This window comes from Amphibalanus amphitrite, unplaced genomic scaffold, assembly GCF_019059575.1.
Source record: "Amphibalanus amphitrite isolate SeventyFive unplaced genomic scaffold, NRLGWU_Aamphi_draft 000461F_arrow, whole genome shotgun sequence".
NCBI classification, from domain to species: Eukaryota; Metazoa; Arthropoda; class Thecostraca; order Balanomorpha; family Balanidae; genus Amphibalanus; species Amphibalanus amphitrite.
In genome coordinates, this window is record NW_024881955.1 from 272,067 (window position 1) to 289,455 (window position 17,389).

General features: G+C 51.3%; 1 protein-coding gene across 4 annotated transcripts in view; it reads right to left on the reverse strand.

Annotated features, from left to right (window-relative positions):
• The window catches only part of LOC122391910 (mucin-5AC-like), a 57,773-nt gene that overhangs the window by 18,010 nt on the left and 22,374 nt on the right, over positions 1–17,389 (reverse strand). For all 4 annotated transcript variants that reach the window (XM_043386248.1, XM_043386249.1, XM_043386250.1 and 1 more), the window contains exons 3-6: positions 4,536–4,707; positions 4,044–4,253; positions 3,271–3,481; positions 609–703 (exon numbers count right to left, since the gene is read on the reverse strand). In XM_043386248.1, the coding sequence (XP_043242183.1) occupies positions 609–703; positions 3,271–3,481; positions 4,044–4,253; positions 4,536–4,707 (688 nt within the window). The remainder of the gene's footprint in view (positions 1–608; positions 704–3,270; positions 3,482–4,043; positions 4,254–4,535; positions 4,708–17,389) is intronic.

The window sequence follows — 17,389 nt, forward strand, 5'->3', positions numbered from 1 at the left end:
TAACGAATCAGCTTTTCGCAATGGCGCCCTGATTAGCGGCTGCATGCAGGGTCATCTTCATTGAATGCATTGGCGTCTGGTTCACAAACGCAGCCAGCAAGTCCATTTTAGTGTTAGTTGCAGCTTGTTATGACTTGAGTGTTAAGGTCATGAGGGCAATTTTTACATGACGCTGATGAATATCAATCAGCTTCTCACCGGTATTTAGCAATAACGTATCTCAATGGTTGAGGGCTAGCTCACTTTGCTATGATAACTTGTTTAGATCGTAAGCTCTAATGTGTCAGTCTCTCCAAGTCTATAATCAGGCGACCACTTGAGCCTCAGCACCAATAGCCATTGAGCCGTTTTGATACGATCAAAAAGGAGTGCTCTCAGTCGACCTTTCACTGAGTCAACCACTTAACGACACGCTGTGGATTAGCAGCCCCGATAGGATGTTCCACTGACCGGACAATCAGAGTGTATCACAAAGCACGCCCAGCCGGGCGACACTCGAGCTGTCAACCCCAGTACCCCATGGTAACACACATGGCTGGGCTGCCATATGGCTAAATGTGTGAACCACCACGGCACGGCCAGCATTGTCTACAGACGTCGGTACTCACTGCACGCTCTGGACGGCCGGCTCCTCCTGGAAGCGTCCGCGGCCGCTGCTCGAGCTCGGACTGAGCAGCTTGTGCTGGCGACGAGTCACAATTTTCTGCCGGTCAGATAGCGCAGGTCAGGTCAGGTCAGGTCAGGTTAGGTGAGGTGTGGGTCACCGAGTGAGCTAGAGACTGAAAAGAGCGTCAGTGGTTTTCTAAAAGGAAGTTTTCTTCCAGCTCAAGCCATATAGTTACTGTAAAGCTCAAATAATGGTCGCATGGCGGTCTTGAGACGATACTCAATTGTAATAAACTCAAGTCTAAATAGAATCGATAAATTAATATCGTTCACCATGTGACGAATTACAAGCTGCGTGCGGCGTTATGTCTGTTCGTTGCAATGTCTCGACATCGCGTTCTTTTATAAGTTTTGCGCGTCCGCGTCCGTGCGGTGTCCGTATCGGTGTCCGTCACATCCAACAAAAAGGCGCCCAGATAACATGTATAGTATATCTGTGAACCAGACTGGGACCGTCCCAGTAAATGATGCGCCGTCTTCGCGAACATGACATCTCTACGTTTTGTAACCTGCAAGAACGGAGTGCAAGGTGCAAGAGCAAGGGCCTTGTTTCTTGTTGGACTTCCAAAGGTGCCAGCAAGGAAAGATGGAGACGTTTGAACTTGACAGAGCGTCGGCTCCCAGTGGTGGATAGCTCTGCAGCGGGACATGACCTCCAAAGTCAGCGGTGCAGCCTAAGGTGTGCTCGGTCACACTTTTTGCTGCTGGCTATGTCACGCCAGCTGGAGAGGAAAAACCAAACAATGGCGAGAATGTGTTTGTGTACCGAGCCCTAACAACGTTCACCATTGTGCAATAAAATTCCAGAGATTGTCATTGAACTTAATCTACAACATGGATTACATCGAACACATATTTTGCAGACGTCTAACGGAAAGGGAGCAGTGAACAAGGATACGAACACAGCGAACGATGCTGGTCACCCAAGCAGTGGCAACAGCATTGCGCCAACAGAACGGTTGGACGACAACCACACCGACCACCACACAGCACGACGCGACAGGCAGCCGCCGCATCGACCCGTGCATCCTGCTTGGCGACCAGCGGTGGAGAAGGATATCGTTCGGCAATCAGAGGACGTTGCGGGACACCCAGCGTAATGTTCGTCGACCAGCGGATGGGGAACTTGCTCAGCGACCATCGGAGATGGGATATTGTCTGACGACCAGCGGAAAGTGGACATTGCTAGGAGACCATCGCCCACACAGGTAATTGGTGCAGCTGGCAGGTCGCCAGCCGGTGGCCCTGGTCCAGTTGTCACGGCCGCCAGGCCCTGCGCCGATTGTCCGCCTGTCTGCACCGCCGGGGTGGACCCGACAAGGCCAGGCCCAAATGTGTAAGTTTATACGCGCCTGGCGTGGAACGACGTAAGCGGATACGACGCATGGGTTGATTGCCTGTCGCGACCACTCATGATGGTTTGCATAGCATCAACTAAATAGGTCATCCGGAAATTGGTAAGGCGACTCGCAATCTGTATCTCAAACCCGAGCTTTGAATTTGTACGGCACCAAACTGCGACTTGAAATTATCACGATCGGAAGCTTCATTCAATGTTCCTTATCCTGGTATTCCCATTTCACTTGAAATATAACAAGGAAAGCAGCCAGCAGGGTCATCCAAATCCCCATGCTTCCACTACATTCTATATGCCCTGAATCTGTCAGATATCACATTTGCATCTGTACGATATAGCCTTAGCGTCCGCGAAGTGGCGAGGCCAGGAACCAAAGTATAACCCGAGGTCACCGGCACACCAAGGTCCCTCGTGCCGCTATTGACCAGCAAGCAAACGCCCAAACGGAGCGGCTGCTGCCGACAATGCCGGCTGCATTTGGAAAGGTTTGGTGGGCGTTTGAAGAGACGATAGAAGCGCTGAGAATCATCCGCTGAGAAGCGACGGCATCGCGGCCTTGGCGCCTCCCACGAATCTTTCCGCTTGAATGGCCGTCTTCCCCGCGACGGGATATTTGTTGAATGTGAAAAGCGGATTTATTCTGAGTTTTTATTTCTTAGAAATGCTTCCGTTTGGCTCTAACGCTTCCGCCAGTTGAACACAAATACTTTTGAAGGTCCCTTACACGGTAGTTTTGTAGTGAAGCATTGGTCAGTTGTTTGCTTGGTCATTTCCCCCGTTACGCTTCGGGGAAATTCAGGTGCATGGACGCATGGCTGGCCAAGTGTAAGTGGGCGCTACTGGCTCCCGAACGTGATGCAAGATTGATACATTGCATTGAGGTGCTTCCGCTTTCTCACAGGAAACCACTGGCAGCCAAACAGATGCGGAGACTGAAGGTGAAGAGATATTGCCTTTTGTTCAGCCTCGATGGTATGTCTTCAATTTATTTCTAAGAATTGTTTCACTTTCAACGTCTCGCAAACATTTATTTAGCAAGAAAACATTGCACGACACTGAAACTGAGTAGGTTTTCGTGCTTTACCGTTGACTTCACAGCTTGCTTTTTCCGTCTTGAATGTCATCGAACCGCTAATTGTAATTTGCTGGTCCCCAAATCTACCGCAACATCAACTCTATACGACCCGGCTGCTTCCCCTGTGCCATACCAGCAGCCCCCACCCTGCGTTCCGTGTCGCTGGACTCACGTTGTTGTCGCCCTCGAAGCCGAGGTCGCGGTCGGCCGGACTCTGGTCCAGGTTATCCAGCAGTCTCAGCCGGTCGGCGATGGACGGACCGGTGCTGGAGCTGGAGCTGCTGGAGCTGGAGCTGGAGCTGAGCCTGGGCCGCACCGGACCCCGACGGGTCGAGGCTGAGGCGCGTGTCGTCTCTGCCAGACTGTTGGGCACCGGCCGTCGCCTGCGGCCACGTCAGGGGTCACGGTCAGAGGGTCAGGGGTCAGCAGTTGTGCGGTCCGCAGTGGTGGTCCGCTGAGGCCTCGAATCACAGGGTGCGATTGTGCGAGACGGCTGGGATGACGATCATTTGTGTAGGGTGGAGATTAGGAGCAGTCTCGGTGAAAAGGAGATGCGTAACAGTGTCATCTCTGCTGAAAGAGCACGGCATTCTGCAAATTGTGAATAACTGATAGCTATTGCTTGAAAGTAGAAAGTGAAAGGAAGGTTCCTGACTTGGGCTTAGCATGTATGCCAATGACAATATACGCAATGCGTTATGCATCTATTTCTCCTGAAAAAAAAATCAATTTGCCTTTTTATTCGTTGAGGGGTTTTCGGTAAAATAAGACATAAAAAAGATATTTTTAATAGCTGGGGAACCCGACAATTCATTTTGAAATTTCATTAATCGAAATGTGCTTGTGACGTTCCACAAATAGCTAGCAAGAACCCTCCAAACTTCAGCAGCATTAAAACACAACACCGTCACCAGCCACACACTTGTGGACGAAAGCGGACCATACCTGCTGGGCTGGCGGCGGCGGGAGGCGGCGGAGCGACCGCGCGCCACCGGCACCGTCGCCTCTGTGGGTGCCGTCAGCGGCTCGGTGGTGCGCCGCGCGCTCGTGCGCGGGTCCGTGATCTTCACGGTGGTGAAGCGCGGTCGTGGTGTGTTCGTGGTCGGATCGCACGTCTGTACGTTTCTCGGCCAGTCACAGGTCAGCAGCTCGTCACTGAGGGCAGAGTAATGTCATTGGTAGGGAAGGGTGACGTCATCTGCGGGTCAGTGACAATTGCTAATGGCGTAGAGAATTTGGCGTTGGGTATGCTTCTTGACAGAACTATTAGATCTCGGCAAACTAAAACTCCATTCCACAATAATGTTCTACAACATTGTTTAAGTTCCCATTCCATATTTGCCCATTTTTATCTTAAAGGCAGGTATGTATACGAATCTTAACAAAAATGTTATCAAGTGACCATAATAACACGAGCTAGCTTTCATTGGAACTGACCTGTAGACGAGTCCCGGAGTGCAGACTTCCTCCAGGGCGCCTCCGAACACGCAGACATAATACTTGGAGCAGTCGGTGGGATGGGCGTAGTAGCCAAAGTCCTCGGGACAGTCGAAGTCCTCGGAGGCCTTTCTGCCTCCGGGGAAGGCGCGGAACTGAGCGGCCGCCGAGCCTGAGGAGCCGAGATGCGGAGGTCAGACAGGGACTGAGCACAGAGGTGTGAGCTTTAGGCAAACAGCGCATATGAGAAATGCTAGACGCCACTGGCGTTCAACGCAAGCGACAGGTAGGTATGCGAGACGCTCTCCCTTGGTCACGGGTGCACTGCACATGGGCAATGAGGCACCTTTTCCACATTTTGAATTGCTTCTTTTTTGCGTCTCTTGATTTAGAACGTTGTGGTAATGCAAGTTCACCGTCATAACATAAAACGCTAGCCATCGGCTGACGAAGGCGTTACGTCATTAGCAATTCAGTTTCATAATTCATCACCACCAAGTTAAAATCGTTGCTTGGTCGAAGCCCGAAGGCCCAACAGAACAACCGGTTTCCTTCATTAGCATTGATCAATATTAGAATAACCAAGAAACCGGTTTGCATGTTCACAAAAGCATTATCTACAAAACAAGAGCGAAAGGGATATGATCTAATGATCCAGTTGATAATGTTTTTACTCGGATCATATCTGTCTTCCTCTGCAGCATGCCAGCTAGCCACGCCAGACCGATTGCTTGCTGCCTAACCGTGTAGCCTTGGGATTGATTCACGACTGCAAGACACCTCATCTCGTGTTTTGATCGCGTTTGCATGCGGCAAAGCATATGTTGCTCGCTCGAACAGGACATCAATGCCTTTTCCAAAGTCATGGTTCGCGCCTGCCTGTCGACGTTTACGATGGATGGTCCGTTTGGCCTTCGTTGTCTGTGGTGGGTTGGGCCGCGCTAGGACGTATATGGAGACTCGCTGAGGCTGCTCGCTCGGGCTCATCGCCTGCCCGCTCGGCAGCTGAGAGGAAACGTTGAGGAAAGAGCCGTCCCGGAGAGCGTTTACCTCATTCATGCAATCACGTCTACGCAGACACAGGTCTAAAAATGGCCAACAGTACCAGAATAGCAGTGGCAGATGCATATCAGTGCCGGACGCCTAGAAGTCATTTGCTCCACGCACCCTCTCCCCCTCAAGGTCCAGTCTCCACCCCCACAAACATCCGGGGCCGCCATAGCCACGGCGGGTGGGCTAATTGCACCCAGGGCCGGGACGTCGAGGCATTACTTAGACACGCAGCTCTCACAAGCATCGCTCGCCGGCAGGCAACTGGCCTCTGCAAAGCGCTGTGAACCGACGCTCCTGTCATTTCGTAAAAATCAGTCCCTTTCAGAGCTCTGTTCCTCCGCTAAATATGGAAGAGCATCAACAGGGACCCGTTATTCGCTCTTCCGGTGGATGTTTGGCAAGCTGTGTCACAGTGTTCAACAATCCCATTCACGTCATGCAAGTCGCTGTTCATTCGAATCGGAAAGACATGGAGCTTTACGTTGCATGATCGCATTAGAAACCAAAACGCGCAGTGGTAGTTTCGGCGTTTCGGCTGCCTACATGTGAAACCACTTTGCAAAGTCTTCACATATCTGATGTCACGCGCTAACGTTTTCTTCACGTTTCCCGCATAGACAAAAGACCAAAGGTTAGTCAGCCACATTCCAACTACCCTGTCCGTACCTGAGAGCATTTCAGCGAGACTTGTGGACCACTCACATTGGCAAGTACAGCAATGGCCAGAGCTCACGGTGCAGTTTCTGATTATTTCTGCTTATAACAGGTCCAAGCCATCGTGCCAACACTTCAATTGTTACTTCCTAACTCACAGGTGAATACAAAGACGGCTACTCTATGTAAGTACAGGAACTAATTACCATCATAGTATGATAATAGCGGCAGAGACCTATTTTGCCTCTTGAGACCGATTTTTCCTCTTATTCTTTGAGACCTATTGGCCTTTTAGGCCTCAGTAGAGGCCTATTTTGACCTCGGTACCTATTGCTGATTGGTTAGTGTGTTAATCCACCAGCCATGAATGTGGAGATGACATGTATGTATTTGAAGCTATTGCCATTGGTTGATATTGTAGTGATTAAAGGTATCTCCTTGTATAATTAGAATGGTCATCAGTCCTTATGACCATGGTTATTATCACTACTCTGGACACAAATATGCCCGCGTCGATACAACTATAGGTAGGTGCTGATGTTGATGTAGTTAAGACGTCAGCTTGTGTTCGTAAGAGTAGATTGACTGCATGGTCTCTAAATCGTAGCGATAATCATTAGTTGAATTCGCTCGGCTACCACTGTTGTTAGCACAACCACTTGTTCAAGCTAATTTCCATGGACAATGAATGCCTCTGTCTATTTTCAAGACAGAAATAGCATAGCACGGCCAGCCAAACTGTGTCAAACCTCCTATCATTCCCAAGACTGACCTTGCCCGTACATTTACCTGTCCTAACAGCCCGATAAGGGCCTCCATTTGGAGGACCAATGTCTGGAAGCTGTCCGGTCCCGGGTGTTGTGGGATTCGTTTGGGGGCCTGTCGCCACCTTACAAAATACCGGGTGACGACGCAACACTCCGGACAGCGGACCGTTATACCGAACTGGACCAAACCGGACAGGACAAACTCCACCCCCATGCGTAAGTGTGCTGTCCGGCGAAGGCCGTCATTGGCAGCCGCTGTCAGTCCACGAGGTCCGGCTCAGGTGGGGGCGGTTTTTCTGTGAGCGCCTGGCGGCTTTAGGCTGGGGCAGCGCGGCCGTGCGGCGGCCGCCCGGCGGCGCAGCGTTTCGTCACAGCTGAGGACGTCGTCGCCGCGCCGGGTCGATGCAGGCAGTGCCGCAACTGGAGCGACCTCCGCCGACCCCTGACCGCTGTGACCCCGCGGCGGTCGAGCTGACCTCCGCGACCGCCCGTGTCACGGACCCTGGCCCGAGAAACAGTATCGCCTACCCTGCGCCGACGCGCAGGGAGCCCCGCTGTGCTTAGGATCGTCTCTCAAGCGCTCAAGGATCGTCAGGTGGCGTTCGATCAGGCCGAACCACCTCAGGTCGCGGTTGATCAGGTTGAAGAGCCGAGATCTCGGCTCGGTCAGGAGTTTCTGTGTTTGACTGACTGCAGGCTAGCACTCATGGTGACCTGGCGGGTCACGAGGCGGTCGCCCGGAGGGATCCCCGATCCAGCGTGGCGACCGGAGCGGCGCTGGAACGCCTGGCGTTCGGCTCGGGCGGGCCCTTCACTAATTACCCGTCGCGGGCGCCGTGTTGCGGCACCGACAGCCACAGCCGAGCGGCCCCGGTTTTTGCCACGCGCTGATACCATCGAAAAACGCGGTCAGTTTACGGCGAGAGGCCCACTTAGGAGTGGCATGCGGGTAATGACAGCGAGCTTCGGCGTTCGGCGTGCGTTAGAGCACGCTGCTGAGGCTGGGCGGACAGTAATGAGCGGCGCAGGATCGGGCGTGGGCGGGGGCGGGGCAGCAAACACCCCGCTGAATCAGCCTCAGGCGTCCTGGGTACGTTCAACGATCGCCGTCTGCACTGCTGAGACTGAAACCGACACCTGAACTGATTGGGTACAGGTCTTCACAAACTTGAGCAACAGGTAGCTGACAGAGCTGACAGAGCTGACAAAGGAGTACCTAATAGAAGAGCAAGTATGGTCTTGTTTGGAGTTGCCCGCATCCATAAGACCACGACAGCGCATTGCACACTGTGCAGTGTGCAAAGCTCAAAATCAATATATGCAGTTTTCACACCGGCGTCAATTTTTCCATACCTCAAGCCACCAACATCGACCACGGCGATATCTCCTAAGCCATATCCTAACCTCGGCGGCACATCACACCGCTGACCGTGACGTCACGAGCCGCGTGCCGCGCGTGAGATCGTGACACGCGTCACGCGGAGCTCCGTGCCACCGGAAGCCGGGGCCGAGTGTGTCGGCGCCTGCAGGGCGGCAGCGTGCGACCCCGCCAGGAAGGTGGGAACTCTCCGGCGGCGGGCCGCTGGAAAGTGCACCCACCAGGCACGCTGGGCGTCTCGCGGGGCGCCTCAGAGCGGGCCAGAGGAAACCGGCGCTGACGGGTGTCAGTGGGTGAAGGAAACCGCCGGAGACAGCGGCGACAGCAGGGTTCGATCGCCGAGCAGATGACAGAGCTGTCGCTGTGAGAGCAGGAGATGTGGGTGAAACTGTTCACTACTCACAGCAGCTCAATCTCAATAAAGGTATCATATTTAGTTACCACTTGGACTTGTCATGTGTATTGCAACGTTATTGGGAATTGTGATTAAAATGCGATACATTTCTTGCAATGTGGTGTGCGCTAATAAATCTTGTTTTAAGAAATGGTTGCTCATCGTCAGACGTTAGTTTTGACAATGAACAATGAATAGGGACAACAGAAAATAAGGAAACTCTGACTATTCATGTTGGTGCTAAAGAATGTTACGTGCAATCTGAGCCACGATTAGTTTATGTACACCAGCAATGTGTAAAGCATAACTTCGAGCTGAAGAAACAGCGAGAACAAATCGTTCGCTAGGTCCCGCGTGGCTCGTTAAAATTCATGCTCCATTTTTCATGGTGGCCGATGTCTATCTGGTTGGCGTTTATCACGGGACAGGCGCGGACAGGGTCTGTTTCAACACTGATCGCCATCGCTCACGCAGTCGGGGCAGACAGGACGGCGACCGGATGGGATGGATGAGGTCGTGCGCGCAGAGGTGTCCCGTGAAACAGTTCTTCGACTAAAGGTGTTTCAACTGGAGGTGCAGTTAGAGGTGCTAGAGGTGCAGCTAGAGGTGCCAGCTAGAGGTGCTACAGCACGCAGCAGCAGCGCTGACTGTTCGCAGCTCTCCCGGAGGTCTCGTTGAAAGCCGTCCGAACTACGCTGCCAAAATAGGCTACCGACCCTCAATTTCGAGGTTTTAAGCTTTAGTTTAAATTTTAACGAATCAAATCCGGCAATTTGTGACATGTCACTAACACATCATTAAAATCACCCGTCTGTTGGTTGCAAATGTCATGAGATTCCTTTCTCGTTTCAGCAATCAACAGGTGATCCATTTTCATTACCAAATGAACATCGCAGGTCAGATAAATCATCAACATGCGGAGCTAGCTCTTAGCGTAAGAGCCACAGCTACCAGTCTGAGTTCCGTTCAGCCCCAACAGATAGGCCATTGTCCAAAAACCGACATGATAATTTAATCTCATAATCTGCGTGTTACAAACGTGACGCCGTTTGGGCGTGCGTCTGATGGAGCGGCGGCGGTGGCGCGCGCCGTCGATTGCCGCTGCCCATTCGGAACTGTCGCCGTCGGCGGCGCGGCGATGGATGGTCACTGGTCAGTCAGTCGGGCGTTACGTCACCGGCCACCGGGAGAGGGGCGTGTTCGGAGGACCAGCCCTCCGCACCCGACTCTGGTCTGACGGAGTCTGGACCACTCCCACCCCTTCCACATTCTCCAGCACCGGTGTGAGGGGAGGCTAGGTCCCCACCCCACGCTCCACTCAGAGCCCCCAACTGTGGGCGCCGAGAGGACTTGTGTCTGAGGAGCACACGTCCTCCGACACTGGCCATTCATCCTCTGGTACTTAGGACTCAATGCTGCCTTTTGGGCCAAGTGGTGGGTGGACCTCCAATGGCCTAGAATGACGTTAGAATGGCCGCAAAAGACTTGAGAATGAGATCGAAATGAAGTGAAAACAAACATTTCGCTACGGGAGGCCTTGGATGATGAATGACTATAGGCATTGTGAATCACACCCCAGTTGGTGGGTGTTTGAACAAATAGACTCTGTGAACTTATCTAGGACAAACGCTGACGAAAGAATGCCACTGTGTGTCATTAGGCCAAGGCAGTTTTGAGGTATTGGTTTTCTGATTGTGTCATTTTACAGCATTTTCTGATTGCCTAATCATTTGGATACCTAGCACCTACAACAAAAATATTCGGCAAGTTCTTGCTTGCGGGAAGCTTACGATCGGTTTCTCTAACATGGCAACGTTCGTGATAAAAATACAACAGCAATTTGTTTCACGAACATATGCAAAGATCATGTCTCCGACTTGCTATTCTACCTTCCATTCCTACAATTATCAAGGGCAAACTTTATAGAAAAAAACTATTTCATGTCAAAAGCTATCAGATCGACACTGGTGAAACAGCTGGAGAGCGCGCAGCCACACAGGTCAGCTCTGTCCAGTAAAAGTGAGCGTGGACCCTCCTTCCTGGGACCACCGAAAATAGCCGGTCATCCCGCCAACAATGCATCACGACTAATTACACTGGGCGAGCGCCTTATCAAATAATGATTGCCCAACGCCCGCGCCGTGGCTGCACATTGAAGTCCGCCCATGTCGCGCTAGCGAGGATAGTCGCTGGCTCTTTCAGAGGATCAGGATGAATTTTAATCTAAAAGCCTGTAAGCTTCTCTGAAATGATGGCACTATTACGGTAATGGCAGAGCAATCACTCCTGTACGAAGGGATGTTGGGCGTTACTATTAGCGAGTGAGGCAATCACATAGAGTCTCCTGCCCTCTACTCTTCCAGAATGCAGACGTATGTTCGTTTTGTGTTGAGAGTCATCCGTGATAAGGAATTTTTAGTACAAAAGGGGCCTATCTTATTTGTTACTTTGCTCATTTCTTTTTAAAGAAAACGAATCGTTCATTCGTTACCGGCTATTGCTGTCCAAAAGAACGTATGGATTACATGGTTGTGACAATGTGTGCACGATGGGTAAGTACTCAATGCTGGTGGCTGCTTACTGATAGCGTTACACGAATAAAGCCTACTGTTAACGCCAGACCCCTTGAGACCCTAATTTTTCGCGATTATTTTTAAATGCGTGGAGGAATTTCAACCAAGCTCAGGACATGGCCGTTTCAAGACAGGCCGAAACTTTAACAATTTAGATATTTTATCGCCATTTCAATAGTTCAGGCACTTGTCATTGACTCGTAATGTTAACTGTTTTTCCATCCTGGATAGAGGCTTTCTACGTCATATGACATTAGGCTCCGCCCACGACTGCGGCATTGACCCGTGCCCATCAGCGACCTCTGTACAAACGACACCCCTGCCATCTGTGAAGGACTATGAATTTCGCTGACGCTTCACGTGCTATGAGTCAATTGCAGCAGACGGTCAAGTAAATGTTAGGCTCTTGTTGACTCTTGTATATAGGACCAAGAGGACCATCACTCCTCAACCTACTAGGTACTCAGTCGTGCTTCGAACAAACGTTAACGATTACTAACAAATGCGATTTTCGATGTAGGGTATCTGTTTGAAATACGAGCGAGCCGTATGATGTGAAGCTCAGGCAATTAACTTATTATTGCGTTGTTCGATGGTTGCATAGCGATGTACAAATCGGCAGCTACTTGGTAACATCCGACATCCCATTATCGCATTATCTGCAACGCCATGGGCTTTAAAGGAAATAGTTCACTTTCACGAAATTATTTTTTTTTGCAATGGATTTATGATTTTTTATGTTCAAAATGATCAGCAAAGAAAATAAAACCTATTTATAACAAAAGATTATTTTCTATATTTTGATATAAGAAGAACTTTTCAGTTTCTGTAAGGCACAGGCGATCCAGTATGAAAAGAGCATGGGTTCCGAAAATTCTTCAGAAACTAGAGAAATTATCGCGGCCACCGGCATTTGGGCGATCTGCTGCTGCTGAATGTCCTTATTGATCAGTACGAGAATTTCTCTAGAGTTCTCGTAGATGATTTCTCTAGTTTCTGAAGAATATTCGGTACCCATGCTCTTTTCATACTGGATGCAAATATATGCAAGGCACACATCCTCAACGCAAGACACCTTTTTCGGGACGAGAAATAGAATATCTTTGCCTAGGGTGATCGCTGGGCTGTAAAAGCTCCTGATTTATGCTCGTCTCAGCCCAGGCTACGGAACTGCTATTCCAGTTCAAAACCCATGTTAAAAAGTGAACTATTTCCTTTAAATACAGGTGAATATTTTCTAACCTTATGTCAGTTATATGCCATCTGCCCGTCATATGCAGCTTATATAAAAAAAAATATATCAGCGAACATATCAGCATTGTAGAAGCAATGCGCATTGAGCATTTATGACTCCTTAGTCATCATGTCGCTCTCTGGGCACTGTCAGCCAAGACGCTACGCACAACTCCGCCGGCTTTCGGCACCGCTCGACCGTCGCCCGTCCCTGCTCCCCGCCACAGCGAGAGTGACCGCGCGCCGGCCCGAAACCGCCGCAGGCCAAGACCACAGAGGCGGGGCTTAGCTGTGACGTCATAACGTATCGCAGACTGACTGGTGATAGCCTCTACACACCGGATGAAAATCTTGCTCGAAATTTAACATTACGAGTCAATGACAAGTGCCTGAAATATTAAAATGGCGATAAAATATCTAAATTGTAAAAGTTTCGGCCTGTCTTGAAACGGCCATGTCCTGAGTTTGGTTGAAATTCCTTCACGCATTTAAAAGTAATCGCGAAAAAATAGGGTCTCAAGGGGTCTGGCGTTAACAGTAGTGCTTACATGCACTATTCTATGGTGTAAAATGTGCGTGCAATCGGATGCACGTTTTCAGTGGACTTAAAAGCCACAGCGGAAACAGATTGCTCCGCAACCATGCCATGAGATAAAACTCTCCCATACGGATGGATAATACCAAAAAAGGAGACAGGGCGCAGCACACACCTGCACCTGACCAATATACGCCCACCACAGCACGGCGCACAACCACAACAGCACGCCGCAGGCATACGTGACAGATAAACCGCTCAAAACGCGCCTCAGACATCCACACGAACTAGGCCGAAAGCCGTACCGACAGCGGCTGCCTTTCACATTGCCGGGCCGTAGCGCTGATAAAGCCTGCCGTAAATCAGTTGCCCGGGGAACGGCCGTGATCACGGCTCCGACCAGCGCCGCTGACCCGACTGTTAGTCACCCCACTGCACACGCTGTCAGCACAGGTAAATGTTCTGTCCGACCTGGTCACCGAGCCATTACAGCTGGCCGTGGCTGAGCAGCGCGCTGGGAGTAGTCACAATCTGGCGTCAGCTCTGCCCGGGCTGAGTTACGTGCGACCCAATCAGCGCCTGTGGGTGTGTGTCTGTCGCGCTGGGTGCCACTTTTGTCGCGTCACGGGCCCATTAGCGCCATGATTGGCGACATCTCTAGTCATGAGCGCGCCTCTATCTGATCTCAGAGTGCCCAGAGGCGGCCGGTGACGCTGCGACGTGGCGTTTTCAGGGCTAGTCAGAGAAGGTAGCTCCACAGCACATCCACTGCCCCTGTCGCTAGCTGTGGACTTTGACTGCCGGACTGCTACTCCTGCTGTTGGATACCGGACTCCGCCCTCATGAAGCAGACGGGACCAGTGGCCTTTTACCTCCCTCAAGTCGTGTTTGGGCGGAGCTCGCACGCCCACTCCCAGACACGAACAGAGTGTTCTACACAAACCAGCAGGACAGTTGCGACCACAGAGTCCATGTACGCACGGCGTTTACAGCACTTGTGAATCATGAAGACAGTAGTCGCTTCTGTCTGCATTTTTAACGCTTGCGGCATGCAAGTCATTCCGAAATTCATGGGCAATGAAGATAAAAATGTTGCTGGTCGCTTCTAGTCCAAGCAGCCATTGCCCGCTATTCTTACATATTTTGCTGTGTTGTTTACATGGGCTTCGCTTTTATCTTCCTGAGCTGTCCGTTCATGTTTGATGTCTCCTCTATCGGAGAGGAAGCGACGTCAGAAGGTCGGCATCTCCACTGGTGTCTGCTCCCGATACCGGCCTTGGGGACGACCAACAGGGGTGCGTCGCACCTTCCGGGGTGGCGCGGCGCATACCAAAGCTGAGGCTGTTTTTATGATAGGGAGAGAGCCAAGCGAGTCAAGCTGCTTCTCGGTACTTAGACCGCGCAACACATATTTGTTTGGGAATTAAATAGATTAGTGTGGGAATAGCCTAGTCGCCGCTTACATGAAATGTCATATATGTACCAGTATAGTTACAGTTATGCTGTTCTCACCAATTAAAGTACAAGGTTGAGACACAAGGACTTCCGCCAAATGATGGCAGCAATGCATCACTTGGCAGCACAGATTGCGACAGCTAAATAGCTGACATGCGAATTGAGTTACGACATTGGTCGGCACCTGCCCACCACCACTTTATTATAAAAGCACACTGCATTAACTGCTAGCCGTCAGACGGTGAATTACTGTGAAAATGTCGTAGTAGCAAATGTCTGTACTTTTGAAGAAATGTTGAAGCTGTCATCATACAAAAAAGTATTGTCAACGATTTGCTGTATTTTGTCATGTTGCATTTTCATCCACATCAAAATTTGGTCAAACCATACCCTTATTAATACTAAGCTGAACGCATCAAACTTCAAACCACTTCAAACTGCTTAATGTTCTAACGACTGAGCACTTTACTCGTGCTTTACTCGGGGCTTGCGCCGATGCAATTACAAAACAATGACGACCCGAAAGTGTGTGCAGTGTGCTTACTAAATGAGGAGATACCAGAATCCAGGGTCAAGTGGTGCTTATATTCCTCGACCCGCCCGTAGCGCCCAACATAAACGATTTGAGCCGGTAAGTTGTTTGTTTTGTGTTAGTTGCGCAATGAAATGCGCCGACAGTGCTAAGGTCGCTCGACATTGAAAGCAGCGGCTAATTAGCTGCATTACAGGGCGTAGGCTCACTAAGCAAGGTAGGAAAAACGAATGGTTCTTTTGTGCGGAGTGTAACCTCGGACCGTATGGTCGGGTCCAAATTGGTTGAATCTCGGTGAGGTATCCAGGTCAAGATCTAAGTCAGATCCTAGCAACCGGCCACTAAACCACTCGCTGAGGCAGCAAACCTCTCGTGGACCCTCCACCACCACTTCAGCTCCCGCACGGTGAGTGTGCGTGTGTGACAGACGGTCCTCAGCGGCCGCACCTGCTGTCGCGCAGCGTCGGTCCCAGACGCGGCCGGTCGACGCCTGAGGGAGGGCCATTAGTGGCCGCGCCCGTGCACTGCAGTGTCGTGTCAGGAGACTGGCAATCACACACGGACCGGGCCGGCCGGCGGCAGTCTCCTCAATAGGCGGCCTTCATACCGCGGCCGGCGGGGGCGGGTGCAGGGAGGCACGGGCAGCGTGTGGACGAAGCACGGCCGTCGCCACCCGGACCAACGCGGCCGGTGGAGCGCAGCGAGAGAGCCGGCTCAGAGCAGGTGGCTGCTGATCCCATCTGGCCACTGCTGGGCACAAACACAGCTGATATTGGAGCGCACCGCACTAATGAGCAGGGCGGTCGTCTGGACGGCAAGATGAAGTGGAGCTCCAGCCGGTCTTATCTCCAAGCTCGGCTCGTCCCTGCTCCATCTTCCAACGAATACCGCTAGGCGCTAACTTTCTATGAGCAAAACAACCTAAGCATTCGAAACAAAATGGACGCGAGAGGCGTGAAGTGTAATGTAAAGGTAGGTAGGTAGTCGGCGGGGTAGTTTTCCATGAACAAACGTCTTTTACCCAAGTATGAAAGAAAGACTGTCCACTTTTGCTCTCTGTGCTTCTGGGAGCAGCGTTTTCGCCCCTAAAAATGTCATGATGTCCTTGCAGGCAATTGCTCGTTTGTGGGAGAGGCTAATAAAATCACGTCGTCGACCACCCTGCGGAACTGGCTATTGCAGAGACCCATTGTCTTCTGCCAGAAGTAAGTGGTGCTGCTGCAACTCTCAAGAGACATGATCTGACAATTGACATTTACGGCAGTGGCCCCTGCTAATGGCTATTGCGAACTACCCAGACTTTGAAAAGATGCGGACAATGCCAGGCGCACGTGGGTGAAATACCACATATCATACTTTTGTCCAACGATCGCATTGAAATTCTCTCATCATCTTCAGGTTCTGCAGAACAATTGTTTAAAACTATCCACCGAATTTCAGAACATTAGAGAACATTCCTTCAGACGCACCCATCGCTGCACATCCCATAAAAACGTCACCACAATGGCTAACGCTCCCGCTACGGTTACGTTCTACGGTCGCGTTTTTGGGTCAGCCGGCGCGGCGGCCGATGCAGTTGTGCAGTGCCCCGCCCGCGAGCTGGGTGACGCCACCCCTGTCCTTGGGGACGTGCAGAGCGCCGAACGCGGAGCCGCAGACGTGCCGCCGCTCCGCCGGCGGTGGCGAAACAGGAACAATGCGCGCACTCTGCGAGGCACTGTGTAGAAACGCTCTCCGGCCCGAGAGTGCCTTCTGCTGCGCTTCTGACGGCAGCTTCGATCGGACTTTGGGTGCCACGGAGGTGATTGTTGCCAGTGGCGTGACCGAGCAGCGGCGTCACTCTAAGGCCAGGTGTGCGCTGTGTGGAGCAGGATAGAATACAGGGGAGGTGTGCAGCGGCCTAGGAGCTCATCTCTTTGTTTTGAGTGCTCCATGTGTTCATGCGATATCTTGGAAATGGTAGAGACGACAAATTAGTCCCCAAAGCTAAAGTCTGCAGTTTGCAGTTCAACAAGTGGCGCTGTCTGAAGGCGGACGTGCAATAGTGCCCGCTAGTGCGTGACCAGCCTCCCTATGAGCATGGCGCTGCCAGTCTGAGAAATGCCCGCAGTCACTCGGACTTACAAGGGACAGCTATTGCATCTGAAAACCTCGCCTCGGGCCTGGACGATAACTGATAGCAAATATATTTAGACAATGTGATGGACACGACAGATGTACACAAATGTCACGGCTCACGCACTAGGAATGTTGCCTGCTATGTGGACCCCTGCAGTGCAT